We start from the raw sequence: 16,178 nt of genomic DNA on the forward strand, positions 1-16,178 counted from the left end.
TGGAAATCACGCCTGCCTTGATCAGTGAGCGGGGACAGGAAGGAAAGGTGACTTAACCTCGTCTTCCATCTTTTATTGAGAACACTTCCTTAACACACATCAGCAGTAACACACATCAACAGCCGTAACTCCAGGTGGCTGCACATGGGTTTCACCACTCGATTTTGAATATTTGAAATATTTCAATAAAATGTCCCTGTGATACCCTAGTATAAATCATCTCAAAGAAACAAGGCACCAGGTACTGTGGGGTGCAGGGGTGGGGTTAACACGGGACACCTCCACCTAAAACCAGCAGGATGCCAAGAACTGCTTTTTATGGGCCAATTGTGTTTTAGTTGGTACTCGAAAGATCAAGGATCGCTGTATCCAGGGTTTAAATAAACAAATGATGGTCTAACAAAACAGATTTGTGTCTACATTAAAAAAAGAAAACAGAAGAGGCTCACCAGGGCTAACTGGCATAGTGACTGAGACGGGTCTTTAAGGGCAGGGTCGCAGCTCAGTGGTTGAGCACTTGCCTGGCACGTGTGTGGCTCTGGGTTCCACCCCAGCCCTACAAAGCAGAGCACGAGGGAGAGGAACCATGCTCCAGGCTAGCCTCAGCTCTAAATATCTCTAACAAAACCACTATTCCCCTCTATCCTGAAAGATGTTCTTTCCCCTAGGAAAAAATCAAGGTGAACCTTACAATGAGCCCCACTGCACGTGAGGAAATACATCCACTACAGACAACGCCCCGGTGCGTAACCCCCAGGCAGGTCTACTTACAGAACAACCCAGCAGGCAGTGTACCTCACCAGCAAGGCCCCGGGGAGTCTTGAGGCCACACTCCTCACAAGGAGACAGCCTGCCTGGTCAAAGGGTCCTGTGGGCACTGAGGCAGGGCACGAGACAGCTGCAGGCCAACAGGCAGGCCCTCATTGCTGGCCAGCGACCGGGCCCCTGCAGCCGCACTTGTGGAGATCTGGGCACCTCGAGCAGGGACGGGGAAACATGCGCACACTGTGGGCCAGTGGTGTCCCCACACTCACCTGCCATCACCTGCAGGGAGCTGTGAGGGCTGCACTGGGCACTGAGGGCAAGAGTCCCAAGCCAAGGTGGGGCACCTGCTCCTGCTGGGGACTGCGCACCATTCTGTGGGGCTGAGGTTCCCTCTACTTGGCCAGACAAGACTTCCCAGGGAGAGGGAGGAGCTGAGGCCAAGGTGGGGCAGGAGAGTCAGACTGTATTCTGGGGCCACAGGGGGAGGCCAGCCAAAGGCTCAGGAGAGTCCTGGGGCCAGGGTCAAAGGCATGGGTTGGCGAGGGGACTACTTGAAAAGCAGTCATTCAGGTTTAGACCAGAGGGATAGCCGATCAGGGACCTGTGATGTGCAGGAGGCCAGGAGAGACCTCAGGGACGGCTCTGGGCCGAGGATCTCTTTGGTGAAATGCTCCCTTTCTGCCAAGGTTTCCTAAGTGACCCAACACAGGAGCATCTCTTCAAGGCCACCCCTGGAATGTCCAGTGAGCTCTAAGGCCTCACTGAACTGTAGCTGAAGGTCCCCCGGTGTGGCCTGGCCTGCGAAAGCCACATGGGCCCTGGATGGGGGAGGTGAGCAAACAGACCAAGACCCAGGAACAACTGTGCTGGTGGCCAGGCACTGCTGGGACAGGCAGATGGAGGACACAGGGCCCTGGGCGGCTGCTCTCTGGTTCTGGCCTCCCAGGGGCCTGGCTCCTGCACCTCCCCCAGCCCTCCTGGTCCCACCAGAGGCTCCCCCCGGGGACAGGTGCTTTCACCAGGTAGGTCTTCCCTGGGAAGAGGGCAGGCCGGCGTGTGCTCGGCCCTGGCTGCTCATACCTAGGACTTCACATCAGCAAGACAAAACGCAACTGGCCAGAAAGATCCCGCGCTGTGCCGGGCCTGTGGGCCGCCTGTGCAGTCGGCTTCCTCCTCAGCCGGGCGTGCCTGCCCGGGGAGACAGCGGGGCGGCCCAGACGGAGAGGTTCAAGAAACAAGTGGGGAGTGGGAGGGGTGGCAGTGAGGAGCGCCCTGGGAAGGAGAGGGAGGACCCTCTCATGGCAGAGCCTGGCTGGGTGACCCTGGGAGGACGGGAACGGGGAGAGAGCACATGGGGGCTGTGGTGGTTTCTAGAACCAGCCAGACACAGGAGGCAGGAGTGAGCTGCTGGAAAGGGTCCTCCGCGGACAGGCAGCGGTGGGAAAAACAGAAAAGGAGGTAACTGTGGTAGGCAGGGCCCGTCAACTGACCCCCAAGGGGGTCTGACCTCAGCAGGGGACAAACAAGAACAGGAGGCTGCAGACACGGCCTCACCTTGCCTGCCCAAGCTACCATCAAACCCAGAGCCCAACTCAGCCCACATCTCTCGGCCAGTGAGGACAAGTGACCGCAGTCACTCAGGTGAGCCATGCCACCTGGAGCCCAACTGAGGACACATGGATCCCACTGAAGACCTGGCACTTCGTCCTGCTGGCCCGTCCACCCCACCTGCTCCCTGTTCCATGACGGGGAAAGAAAAGGGTACAGCAGGGGCAAGCTGTGGCTGAGGGGCCCAGAGCTGGGAGCCAGGAGGACAGGCGTGGGAACCTGCATGCTGCTAGCCCTCCGAGGAGTTAGGAGGGGGACAGAGGTCACCATTCCCAGATCAGTTTCACCTTCCAACAATTGTTTTCTGAGTGTCGACACGGACAGATGGACAGACTGGACAGACAGCAGTAGTGAGGGCATTCCAGTGAAGACAAGGACCCCCTTCCTTCCAAACACTTGCAGCTCCATCTTGAAGCCTCCCCCCCACACACATCCTTGCTATCAATGCTGACTTCAGAGGAAGCAGACGGTCTGGGAGACAGCACCTGGAAACCCACTCACAGTCCTGCAGGGACCGGTCAGGAGGAGCGGCCAGGTCGGGATGCTCCGTGGCACCTGGCGTGCCGTGGCTTCGCTCCTCTGCACCGCAGAGGAAAAGTACCTGCTGGCAGGAAAGGCACCCCACAGGCGGAAATGCTCCTCCTTACCAGCTGGCCTGTGGGGGGCCAGCCTGCTCCCCTGGTCTGGGGTCGGCTTCATCCACCTCTGAGGAATCCTGGAAACTGGCCCGGTGTCCACGCGCCTGGGGGTCTGACAGCCTGTGTCTTTTTGCAGGGGACTGAGGGTCCCTCCTGGAACCATGAGCAGAGTGAGCAGATGGATGAGTCTCAGCTGCAGGTGAGCCCTGTGGACTTCGCATGTGCCACTGCGGTGACGGTGACAGCTTCTGGAAGACAGAGTCTCGATTTGACTTTCCGAAGAGCTCTGGGGTTTGGCTCTGAACTCCTACATCAGCTTTATCTGGAGACACTCCAAGGGGGGCAGGCGCCTTTGCCTGCAGCGCCTGCTGCCGAGGCGACCTCTGGCAATACTCCTGATGAAGCTGGTCAAAGTTCTCTTTGATCTCATTGTAGCGATTTCTCTCACAGGCCAGAGGTTCTACCCTAGGTACTGAAATAGCTTGGCGGGGTGACCATGCCTTTCTGAATGTTCCAGAACTGTGTCCCTGAAGGAGGCCAGATGTCTGCCAAGAGTGGCCGCGGCTCTTGGGAAGAGATGGAGAGGCGTCGCTCTCTGGTGGGCCTCTACCTACCTCCACACATCTTTTGCTCAGGTTTTCAAAGGCCTCACTTAGCCCCTTCCGTTTTGCTTTGCTGAAAGGCAAACTCCGCCTGAGGGTTTTTAAGCCCCCAAGGCCACCTGGGGAAGCTCCTTTCCCAACACTTGGGCAACATTCTTGATGCAGCTTGTTAAATTTGATTTCAATCTCCCTGTATCGATTCTCTGCTGGGCTGGGCAACATTTTTGGTCCAGAAACTATTTTTACAGGAGAAATCAACCACTTTAGCATCCTAAGTCTATTTTCCTGGTCAGGATGATGCACTGTGTTGAGGTCCCAAGTCAAGGAAGAATGCTTCCAGGGTGTCACCTGAAGTTCCTTCCAACGTGGATCTAATTTAAGGCTCTGGGCTTTGTTTCCTGCAAGAAAAGCTCTGTCCAGTTTTGAAGATGGCTCATGCTGGGCGACATGCAGTAAGTTCTTACAGTCTCTTAGGGGTCCTGTCTCTTGCCGGGGCTCTGAGCAGGGTGCAGGCCTCTCCCGGGAGCCCCTCCGGGAGCACCGAGCCCTGGCACAGTGCCGCTCGCTCACCAGCACCCTGCCCCTGCGCACGTGCCTCCTCCTGGAGCTCCGGCTCTGGACGATGAAGGTCTTGGTGCAGATGATGCTCGAGGGCTTTGTGCTCAGCAGCCGGCTCATGGAGTGCAGCATACCCGCGTATAAGTCGCTGATCGTCACATCGCAGATGTCATCCGCCTCAAAGGACTGGCTGCTCACGCAGCTGCTGGTCCCCAGCAGTGACAGACTGTCATTTCTAGATGCTGTGGCCAGGTCGGCTGGGCAAGGACACAACGGATCCAACTCTCTGGGGGAGGGAGTCAGCTCCATAGGGTCACCAGGGCTCTCTGCAGAGACACTGCCACAGGGTCCTGGGGAAGAAGAAGAGTCAAGGGTGTCAGGGTTCAAAGCCACCCCACACTCAGGGCAGGGAGTTCAAGGGCGGACCATGACCACTTTTCAAAATGATACAAAAAACTACAAACGATTAGAAATAGCTTCTCAGATTTCTTTTTAGCTCCTAAGTCCATTTCTGCTCTCCACCCCACCCTCAGGGGTTCTCTCCCCTCAGGCTGTTTCGAAGATGGTTGCCTTTTTGAAAGTGTATTAGAAACCAGAAAATACAAGTCTACCCACGGGGACATGCGGACGAGTAAGGCCCTGTACTCGCTGCTTTACAGTTTTGCTTTCGCGTTGTGTGAAAGGTTTATTTGAAAAATAAAATTAAACCTATGAAAATGAGGAAAACCCTACGAATAGAAACAGAAAAAAATAGAAGCTGTGCACCAAGCTGGTGGTGGGATGGGAAACAAAGATCCAAGTGGGCACAGCACCCTGCGTGCTTCCCTTGGGGGACACTGTCCAAGGGCCAAGAGAGCTGGCTGCGGCTGCCACCATCCTGAGGCTGGTTGGCACTGGATGAGTGAACACGTTATGGGGCTGGAGGTGACCAGGAGAGAGGGGAAGCAGCCTTGGGGTGAAGGCGATGGAGCTCAAAAGGGATGGGACGAGACAGAGGGCTGGTGAGCCAGGAAGGGTGCAGGCAGGGCTGCGTGAGCATCAGGGGAAGTAAGGGCTCCAGCGGGGACTTAAAAGGTGGCTGTGCCTCTGATTCTAGGAGCAATAATTAAAAAAGGGAACCGGACGGGAAGCCAGCTGTCCGGTAGAGAATACCAGACAGAGGCCAGAGGCCGTCACTGAATGGCAGGGCTGGAAGAGGTCCACCGTTCCCAGCACCTCAGGCGGTGTCCCCTGGACGCCCAAACCACCAGTGAAGGTCTTAGGGAAAAGGCTCCTGGGCCGTCCCAAAGGCTCACCTGCTGGGGACCCAAGGAGAAGTGCAGTGACAAGTCCCTGACTAAAGGACCAGATCAGAAGTCACCAGCAACGGAGAGGAGGACGGAATGTCCCAGAGGACACAGCGTCACGCGCTTGCACTTATGCCAGGAGGCTTACCGTGAGGACAACCACGAGGTGGCGACAGACAGGTCTAGAGGGAGGGACGTCGGGACTTTTAAGACAAGGCCACACATGAGAGATGAGCCGCTCTGGCCTGTACGCGACAGCCAGACCGGTGGGCGAGGCCAGTGGGCTCTCCACTGCGGGCCACGGAAGGCTGTGGAAGACGTCACTGGCTCGTCAGTGAACCGCCCTTGTCACACCATGTTTCTGTCATGTGCTACTCACTGTGGTCATGGAGAAGCCTCTGTGCTCCGGAGACAGGGAGCCCTGAGGGACGATACACACGGACCTGCACGTGTGCAGTGTGTGCGCATGCGTGTGTGGAGGGCAGAGGCAGGCCGTGCAGTGCGGAAGGATGCTCACCGTGCCCCTCCCGTGCTTCTGCAGATCCCAGACTGCTCAACCCAGTCAAGAGGGTGCAGAGGACGGAGCAGCCACCAGGCCACACATGCTCAGGGAATGAGGTCACCTGAAAAGACCTAATTCCCATGAGGTGCAGGTATCTGAGCTCCTGCTGACGGAACGTGCTGGCAATGAGCAACGCGTCCCACCTGAGTGGTGCTGAGCTGAGCTGCCCTAGGGCTCCAATAAAACACGTGGCTCGGGATGTTTCTATGTCACACTTACCGGGGCCAGGCATGGCAGGAGAGGCCAGGGAAGGCACGGGAGTCATGGGTGTGTCTGATGTGCCTCTCTTATCTGTGCCCTGAAATCAAAGCTGATGATTACAAGAGAGCCACCGGGTACTGAGACCCCAGGTGCTGTCCCCGACAAGAGAGCAAAGGCACGTCAGGAGTAACCCTGCATCCAGCAGGCAGCACAAGCAAGTGAGCCTGTGGGCTCTGGGCAGGAGGGAGGAGTGTCCCAGAGGACCTGGGACTCTGCCCTCAGGCCAGCCACCCTCGCCTGCCAGGAACTCCTGCCCGGGGATCTGCCGGCTTCTCTTCACTCGCCATTCCTGTGGACAGTCAGAATGCCTGGGGACCAGAGGGACGGTGGGCAGACCTCAATCACCCTGGGTCCAATTCCAGTCCCTGCCTCTAATCAGCACAGCACCAGGAGGACGACACCCGCTGGGCCATGTGAGGGACAGGGTGTTACGCATGTATCACTAGTCCAGGGCCCCTGTCACCAGCACAGTGACGAGTGAAGCTGAGCCTCTGCAGGCGCGCTGTTCTCCACTGTGCACCACGCACTCCGGTGGTACTGGAGCATCCTCCGCTTTCTGAAGGATCTGATGCAACAGGGGGAGCTAAAGAGGTGGCGCCCGTAGGTGAACCTCCACCTGAGCTTGGGCTCTTCCAAGTGAAACTGAGAAGCGGCCACCCTGGAGACTGCACCATCCTGGTTTGGGGCTGGAAGGCTGCCCGCCTCTTATCCCGCCAAAGGGCCTCCGTACTGCCTCACTCCAACATGACCTCAGACCAGGCAGGATAGGTTGAGGACGAGGGGATGCCGCTCACCTTGCTGCTGATCCCAACCCCAGTCACACCAGGGAGTGAGGTGGAGGCCCTTGGAGAGTCCCACCCCTGGCTTCACTAGGTTGGTGGGTTGCCCCAGGACCGGGAGGGGGGGGGCGGGGATGGAGTCCACCCTCTAACCCTGCAAGTTCCCCTGATGGTGCTGCCGAGGGGCTCCCTAGTGTAAATTCAGAGCACAGACACAGTATCATGGGAACAGAAGGGTCTGGAAATCATCATGCACAACACTCTTCACAAGCTCTGTGTACAGTACAGAAAAACTCCTCAATGTACCTACTTCACACACATGCGCGCGCGCGCGCGCGCGCACACACACACACACACACACACACACACACGGAGACAGTACCTCAAAACACCCTGCGTCTTGAAGCAGTGCATCCACCTGGGTCAGATATTTCCTTCTTAACTCATTTTTCAGAGGGCTCCAAGGCACTGAAGGCTGATTACAAAGAGAAGTCAGTATCCTAAGAGCTGCTGGGCACTGCTGTCATGAATTCTGGAGCAAACCAACGAGCTCGTTAATGCAGACCTCTAACTGAAGCTACTCAGTCAGTCAGCCTGTACCTCCTGCTGTTAGCAGTGCAAAGTGGCCAGGCCCCTCTGAAAAACTGCTGGGCCCTGGGCTTAACTACCAAAAATAAAGTAAAAAGATGCAGAACATAAAAGCTGGGAGGTGTTTATGGCAGCTTTCCTAGAGGAGAAAACACCTGAAGGCAACCTTGTCAGCTGCGGGCTGACAAGAGAGGCCTAGGATCCAGCTCAGGACCTCTCTACACCTGGTGCAGCCAAACTGGGGTCGCAGACAGATGGGAAGGACCACAGGGAAGGCTGCACCAAGGTCTGTCCCGGGGCCATGCCTGCTACAGTCCTGGGAAGTTCCCGGGGTCTGCCACCCCTGCCCCAAAGGAGGTTTAGAGGGAAGCAGGCGCAGTGGCTCTCACATCTGGCAGCATGACACAGGGGACCCAGGGGCCAGAAGGGGTACGGGGCAGACTGAGCTGCCCATCCAGGTAGGCAGGAAGGAAAGAACCAGGCCACACAGAGGAGACAGCTCTGTGCCTTTGGGGCACTCGGGGCCAGGAACACACAGGAGCCTTATCTTCAGGCTAGCTTCAGCCACCTGACTGTGTGATCTTGTGACTAAACGGGCTCAAGGGCTGACTGGGAACCCGCCCCTCAATGCCACCCATCCCGAGGCAGCCCTTACCACCAAGGCCTGGGCCAGAGGACTGCCCAGGTCCACCGCTGCTCTGGCATCGCTGCCTCCTGGATCTAAAAGTGAAAAAGGAATCGCAGTCAGAATTTTTGAGAAAGCTTGTCCATCCCTCTCAGGATGGTTTCATAACACTCTGAGTGTGTTCTATCACCAGAGGCTCCAGTGGCCTCTGACTGACAGCTGTGACCCTTGCCCAGCACTGTCCCATGGAGCTCCTGTGATGATGGAGGGTCTCCACCTGCTGTTCAGTCAGCAGCAAGCCACACCAGGCTACTGAACAGTGGGATGTGGGTAGCAGGACTGAGAACGGACTTTAAGATTTTTGGGGGTGGGGGGGGTACCAGGAACTCAAGGGCATTCGACCATTCGACCACTGAGCCACATCCCCAGCCCTATTTTGTATTTATTTAGAGACAGGGTCTCACTGAGCTGCTTAGTGCCTCCATTATTTGTGAGGCTGGCTCTGAACTCACAACCCTCCTGCCTCAGCCTCCCAAGCTGCTGGGATTACAGGTGTGAACCACCACGCCCGGCCTGACTTTAAACTCAATTAGAATTTGATCTGACACTAGTTAACGACACTCAAGACCAAAATCTCCATTAGTTTTGTAATTTGACTTTGAAAAACCAGTTTCCCCTTTAGTGGCTCAGCACAGATCACTGACTGTCCACTGGGGGCAAGGTGCCAGGGAAGGGCTGGGTGAGGGGATGGAGCTCTGCAAGGACCAGTGTTGGAGGGAGAGACAAGCGCTGGAAACATTCCGGGGCTGTAAGGAGGAGACCAAGCATAAAGCTGAGCTGCAATGGGGGTCAGCAGGGAGGATGTGGTATGGGCAGGGGGTCTGTTCTGATCTGGGGGTCAGCAGGGAGGATGTGGTGCAGGCAGGTCAGGCAGGACTTCAGGTCTCACTCTGGATCCTGGCCTCTTCCCACAGCACAGTGGGAAGCCACCTCATGCTTCAGACAGAAGTGGCTTGACCAGAATTCCTTGCATATGGGGGGGGGGAGCCCAGAAGGGGACAGGAGCTGGTGCTAAGGGCCAGGGGGGTGAGGCAGTGGGCCTGAGAGAGGACAGAGGTGACAGACCCAGGACAGCCTTGGACTTGAGGAAAGAGGGGGAGGCTGAGAAGAGGACCCTGGATTCTGGCTCATGCTGGAGGGGGAGGAAGGTGGACCTTGGAGAGCAGGTCTGCTGCACCGTGGAAGTGCCAGTGTGGACAGGACGTGTTTATGGAGAGAGGTCCCCAGCAGCAAGAAGCACCGGAAGGGGTCTGGGCTGGGGGCAAAGCCAGGCCTGATAAGTGCAACAGGGGCTTCAGACCAACCCTGAGAAAGGGCACCCTGAAGGGCCAGCAGGTAACCAGCAGCAGGCCAGAGGACACGCAGGAGGGAACTGAAGAGCAGTGTGCAGAGGCCAAGGCCAGAACTTTCCGAATCTTCACATGCTACAGGGGGAACAGGTACAAGGTGGGCCCAGCAACAGGGTGGCCTAGAAGCCCTCCCAGAGGGAGGCTGCACAGATGGAGCCTAAGCCAGAGGGCACCAGGTGAGGCATGCTCAGGTGGGGGACCAGGGAGGGTAAGGTGGGTTGTAAAGGGACTGAGGGAGGGAGGTGGCCAGGCAGGGACAGGGCAGTGGAGAGTCACAGGCATGTTCCACATGTGGAAGGCGAAATCTGACCACCCATAGATGTGGATGGGACATGTAGCCCAAGGGCAGGTTGAAGGTAGGAGAAAAGAGCGAGGCAGAACTGGGTGAGGCAGTGAGATGGCCTGGGGAAGACTGACGGTTGACAGAGCAAATGTTCACGGCCATCTTGATCTTAGGTCTTGTCAAATCCTGATGTAATATATCTTAGACTGGGGTGGGGCGGGGGGGGGTGTTCATTTATATAAGAAATATCTGAGTGTTTTCTGTGCTGGGCACCATGGATATATAAGGACAGGGCCTACCCTCCAGGGACTTCAGAAGGACATGACAGGGCACTTCAAGATGACCTTAGTTTTTAAAATACCCCTTAGGAAACCACACCCCCCCCCAAGGGGAGGCACTCACCGGCTCTCAGGACCAGGGGGCACAAAGGCACAGGCTCGTCACCTCGGGCTGCGGCATACCCAGGGTCTTCCATCCTGTCCTCTGGCTTTCCAGGGGGGTACTAGTGGTACAAAAGTCAGCAGAGAAAAGCTTACTTGAGCAATGGCACATCTGAAAGTCACCGTGAAGGGACAAACCTGCATCTGTCCTTGAACACAGGGAGCAGGAGCGCCTCAGGCTTCTTACACCTTTGCTTCATCAAGGGCCCAGAGACTCCCAAAGGCAGGGGAGGACCCCTGCTGGAAAGCAGCCCGCCTTCTCCCTCAGCTAGCCCCAGGGCTGCTGTAAGTCCCCTTGAGGGGGAGGTCAGCTCTGTCCTGGGACGACCTGGTCCCAGCCCACACAGGGTTCCACAGGGACTGCAGCAAACAAAAAGCCGAAGTGAAACAGAACAAAATTGTCACCTGGTCAATGGGGAGAATCCAGAAACGGTGGGGGCCCATGTTCTCAGTAAATGCCCAGAAGTGGCTTTAGGACCTTTACAACGTGGTGTAGCGTTGAGGTCCTGTGTGCATCCTACAAATCCCCTGTGCCTGGAGCTGGTCTAAACTTAGCTCCTGACCAGGAGTTCAGGCCACAGGTGATCAGCTGGTCACACTCCTGGGGAGGCGTTTCTGCCCCTGGAGCCTGTTCTATACCAATGACATCAGCCAGTTCTCACCAGTGAAACGTGAGCATTCGACATTAATTAATAATTAATATGGCTAAAATATTTCAGGAATTCCCATGGGGAGCACTGTCCCTGTAGGAATGGTCCTCAGGCACCTCTGTGGGTCCAGGGGACGTGAGGATCTTGTGAGCACTGCACTGCAACTGAACGCACTTCCTGGAGACCACTGCCTTTGCCTCCCAATGACATCGTCACACAGGTGGGATTCGGTGTAGTTTTCAGAGCTAGGTTTTGTGGCTGCCTGGGTCTAAAGGGCAGTAAAACTAGTTTGGGAAGCAGCCAGCCCTTACCAATCCCTGCTTGGCAGCGCTGGCATCTACAGAGAGAACCTAAGCCTTAGGTTGTGTTTAAACTGGCTCAGGGAGATGCACAGTCTCCAGGGACCGGGGAGCAGCATGAGCATTTGGTTTTGGGGGAGAAGTTTAAAGTGGATTTGGGCACAGTCACCAACATCTAGTGAGCTGTGGGGTCCACGCTATAATCACAGCTATGCCCACTTCTCTAAGCTCAGCAATTCTTTGGGTCCCAGGCAGGGGTCCTCCTGTATTTTAAGCAAAAGCCTAAATATTCAGATAAGCAATTTGCTACCAGGACCATCCAGCACTGGTCTGATTAAGTAGTTGCCTCTGTATGTATAATTTAAAGAGAATAGATCCTTTGACCTCCTATATGTGGGCATTGACTAAAAAAGGGGTGAGGGGACATCATACTGGGGAAATTAGGACCAGGATATTCCTCTGGGAATTACACAGCAGGGATTTTATTAATAGAGCTCATTTTATTAATGGGGGCTCATTCATATCATCCAAGCTGCCTCCCCTATAAAAGGGCTGAGAAGTTTACGCAGACATATAGCCAGCAAGGCCTCACATATTCACATCGGTCTTTCAGAGAAAGCATACCAACCCTGACTGATAGAGAGTCAAGAGCCAAGAGGGGGCTAGGGCCCGTCAACAGGAGACAGTTACAAATGCTAGCTGAACTGCAGGACGGACAATGAAGACAGGGGTCCTCATGTCTATTAACCAGGAAAGTGAGAGTAAAAACAATGTGTATTTACAAACATGTGTGCTGCAGACAATTTACATTAAACTAAAATGGCATCAGTGACCACTGCAGCACAGAGGTCAGACTAATTTTCAGCAGTTCTGTGTATTTTCATCATTTCTATGACTAAAATTAATCAAAAAGGTGGTTTGATTTAAGAACTGCTATCAACGCTGTGTATCCTCAGAGGAGGAGGAGGATGTGTTCATTCTTGGGTACATGGGTTCCCTGACCTGTGACCTTGAGGAGGAACGTGAGGTGTCTAAGAAGCACAGTTAATGGAACACCAGACAACCTTGCAAAAGTTACTGGGGCAAAAGGCTCCCAGGGTCTCACAGGACGAAAGCAAACTCTCCGGGCACAGGAGAGATCACAGAGCCCCAGGGCTGCGGGGAAGGTGGCGGGCATGGAGCCTGCCCGCTCCCCTTCCTCTCATCTCTCCCTCCCCTAGAAGGGACTGGATTGGGTCTGTTCCACGAGCACCCAGCAAGTGAGCTCCGGGCTAGGATGGCACGGCCTGTGAGAGGGCATTGAGCTGGCCCAGCCTCTGCACCGGAGCCTGCAACTTCTGACGGGAAATGCAAGGCATAAAAAAGAGCTAGACATCACGTGGCTGCTCTTTGCCCGACAAGCAACGAAGAAATGCTTCTCAGTAAATCCTCAAAAGCAGAACGGAGCAGTGAGGCAAGGAAATGCAGGGCCACCGCTGACATTACCTACCTGGATTAGTCCTTCGCTTCCTTCTGCTATTAGTTTTCCTCCCCAAATTTTCAATCCTTTAGAGAAGAAACAAAAATAACTGTTTAATCCTCAACACTGAATTTCTGCTCAACATGTTTTCATAGAAAGCCAGTGTCAGACACAAAAAGGATATGATATTAAAAGTGAGCCAGGATCCCAATAGTCTGTTGCTAGCCTTTAAGTTGAACAGACAGCTCTGTCGTAATGGAAACCTCTCCTACCTAATGGGCAGCAGTTCACTAAATTACACTAAACTGTAAAGTTGAATGAAAGCAGGAACATACATATGCCAGGTAGTGTCCTTATCCTTAAAATATACATGTACTAAGGGCAATAAATATACTGTATTTAGAGTAAGCACTTTTCTTTTCCTTTTTTTTTTTGGTACTAGGGGTTGAACCCAGGGACACTTAACCACAGAGCCATATTCCCAGCCCTTTCTATTTTTATTTTGAGACAGGGTTTTGCCAAGTTGCTGAAGCTGGTCTCAAACTTGCCATCATTATGCTTCAGCCTCCCGAGTTGCTGGGATTATAGGTATGTGCCACCATGCCTGGTAGCGTAAGCATTTTTTGAGAGCATTTCTACATAACTCAGAGTAAGTGCTTGTACCTACAAAGCAAGCCCATGCAAAGGGCCAACAATGAGTTCTGTCCTGCCACCTACCAACTTGGAGAACCTGGGCCATATACTCAAGGTCTCCCTAAACTTGCTGGGGGAAATTCAAATTAATAAGGAATGGTAGAAACTTGAGATAGTTGTTAATAACAGCAGCAAAAACTTACATAATGCTCACAATGCTTCAGGTTTATTCTAAATCCTTTTCAAGAATGCCATATTTACAATTCACAACTACCCACCCACACATAACTTGTACAGTTCTCCTTGCATCTGTGGAACAGGGACTTACCACAGTCATCGTACAGATAGATGTGGGCAAAGCAAAGTTCAAATACTAATCCAGGCCACCTGCCCATGGAGCCAGAATGTGAACTCTGGGCAGCACTGATCCTGCACTCTTGACCACTAGGCCACAGGGCCTTTCCAGAGCAAAGTGATGCTTGCACACATGGGCTCAGAGTTATCAAGTTTCACACTTTGGTGAAGTGACGCGGTACAAGTTACTTAACCTTTCAGTACTGTATCCACATTTAATTGTGATGATTCCAACAGTGGTGCCTACCTTGCAGGGTGGAGAATCAGTATGAGAGGCTTAGGAGAGCAGGGTATGGGGTAAGTGATCAATACACTACCCCCTGCTGTCTTCGTCACAATAGGTGCCAGAGTTAGTTTTACTCTCCCCTTTGTGGTGCTGCCTTAAGCTGGCAATTCACATTACCATGCATTTTAGAAAAGGCCATGCTACTAATTATCTTATGAGAAGCACCAAGACAAGGGCCCCGGGCCAGGAGAAGGAGCCATGAGCTTGTAACACACAGATCTACTGAACTGGCACCCAGTACCTTGGCTGGTAGTGCCAGGAGCCTGTGCATTAGCCAGCTCTTTAGGTGGCGTCTACATGGTCAAGTGTGCCTGTTCCCAAGGTGTTGGGGTGCTTTATCCACTGTTCTCCCCAAACTGACACCCAAAGTTCTCACTGGCAAAATCAGTGGTACTTAATATTGTTCAAAACACTGCAGATGCTCCCTGTCCTCGCCATATGAAGACAGTGATGCCAACGAACAGACCCTTAGGTCATGTCCTGTCAGACCAGAAAGTAAAAGAAATTTGCTGCTGGAATATTTTAGTTTTTGCCTGGGTAAATTTTTCACTAAATGTGTGACTGGTTCAGCTAAAAAGGCAGAGAACGAGGATTTCTCTTGATTTAAGTAGCAGTTTTAAGAACCTTTTGTGCTTGTCTGTCTAGTGCTGGGCAGAATGTGATCTGAGATTTGCTTTCTTTAGTAGGTAAAAATGACTTGGTAATAAGGTCACATGGGAGCAACAGCCTCCATCTACCTCAGAAGCTCTCCAGTCACTTGTCAAAGAGAATCCACTTAAGGCATTTTACAACACGTGCATGTTCCAGCACCGTGGTCAGAACCTTGAGGAGGATGTGACTACCCAAGTTAAACACTGACAACAACAGCTAATGAGTGTCACTAGTGCCCAGCGTGCTCCAAGAGTCTCATAAGGGTTCTGCAAAACTGCTACCACATCCATGATGGGTAGGTGACTGTCATTATCCTTCCTCTCTTATAGATGAAGAGCCTGAGTTTGAATGGCTAAGCTGAATTGCCAACCCAGGAAGGCAGGGGCACAGGAGGAATCTCTGTGCCTTCAGGAATTCTGCTTAGTTAGATAAGCAATCCTGTTGGCAGTATATAACATACACGTTCAAAGGAACGAGTAATGTTGCGGGCCCAATGGTGAACCGGGTCACTTCCTACGTGGGCGGGGACAGCATTTCAAATCGAGGGCGGGGACAGCATTTCAAATCGCAGTCTGCACTGTTCATTCGTACACTCCACCGCAAACACTCAGGACGTTCCCTACCCTGGGGCGTCTGGTAGGTCAGCGTGGCCATCTGCACCAGTGGGTCGTCCTCGAAGGGCTGGTCATACTGCGGGGAGGAAGGGGCTTCGAGTCAGGTCCCCCGGCCGCACGGTCCGGACCCGGGAGAGGAGGTGCCAGCCCGCCCGCCCGCGCGCCCCTCCACCACCCAGCGGCGGGGACCACCTTCTCTATCAGCTCCCGCATGCGCCTCTGGAAGCGGCGGCGGCTGTCCCTGAGCTTCTGCAGCAGCGCGTCTTCCTCCAGGCCCCGGCCCTCCATGACGCACGTCGCTCGCCGCCACCAGCCGCGCGATGCCAGACCGCCCCGCGCGCGGCTCCCACCGGCCGCTCGGTCCCCACCGCCTCTCGGGCTCCTATTGGCTGGGGCGGACGGACTGCGTTGATTGGTTCATTCGAAAGTGTTTGCACCACTTTCTCTCCGCCAATCCGCGTCCGAGCTTCAGGCCCCGCCCCGGGCGTTGCGTGGAGCGGAAAGAAAGAGGGTGGGGTGAGCTGCGGCCAGGCAGAGTAGTGGCGGCCCCGGTCGTTGGGTGCTGCTGTCGCCCGTGCGCTCCGAGGTAGCCCGACCTGCTCTGTTCCTTTCCCTCACTCCCTCGGGAGCGCGTCTGCAGGACACTCCTCTATAAGCTTCCTGCACTAACTCAGCTTGGTTGCGCCCTGGGGAACCCGACCTACCGCAAGTGGCCACCAAACCTGTATAAGGTTCAGCTTTCCCAGTTTCCTGGAGCGGATGAGGCACCTCCTCCTCCTTAGGGCATGTTCTTTGTCTCCACACATAAATTAGTTTTTGGACATCTAA

General features: G+C 54.5%; 1 protein-coding gene across 2 annotated transcripts; it reads right to left on the reverse strand.

Annotated features, from left to right (window-relative positions):
* Positions 1–58: 58 nt before the first annotated feature.
* Positions 59–15,749, reverse strand: Hjurp (Holliday junction recognition protein). Of its 2 annotated transcripts, XM_021727057.3 has the most exons (8): positions 15,543–15,735; positions 15,360–15,426; positions 12,843–12,898; positions 10,367–10,466; positions 8,303–8,367; positions 7,442–7,534; positions 6,239–6,317; positions 59–4,521 (listed from the first exon to the last, which is right to left on the reverse strand). In XM_021727057.3, exons 1-8 carry the CDS (start codon positions 15,636–15,638, stop codon positions 3,017–3,019), a joined length of 2,061 nt encoding a protein of 686 aa, XP_021582732.2. In that variant the 5' UTR covers positions 15,639–15,735; the 3' UTR covers positions 59–3,016. The 2 variants fall into 2 exon arrangements, with proteins under 2 accessions (XP_021582732.2, XP_040123979.1); XM_040268045.2 differs by lacking the exon at positions 6,239–6,317 and having other exon boundaries at positions 4,323–4,521; positions 15,543–15,749.
* Positions 15,750–16,178: the final 429 nt, after the last annotated feature.

This window comes from Ictidomys tridecemlineatus, chromosome 7 (assembly GCF_052094955.1).
Source record: "Ictidomys tridecemlineatus isolate mIctTri1 chromosome 7, mIctTri1.hap1, whole genome shotgun sequence".
NCBI classification, from domain to species: domain Eukaryota; kingdom Metazoa; phylum Chordata; class Mammalia; order Rodentia; family Sciuridae; genus Ictidomys; species Ictidomys tridecemlineatus.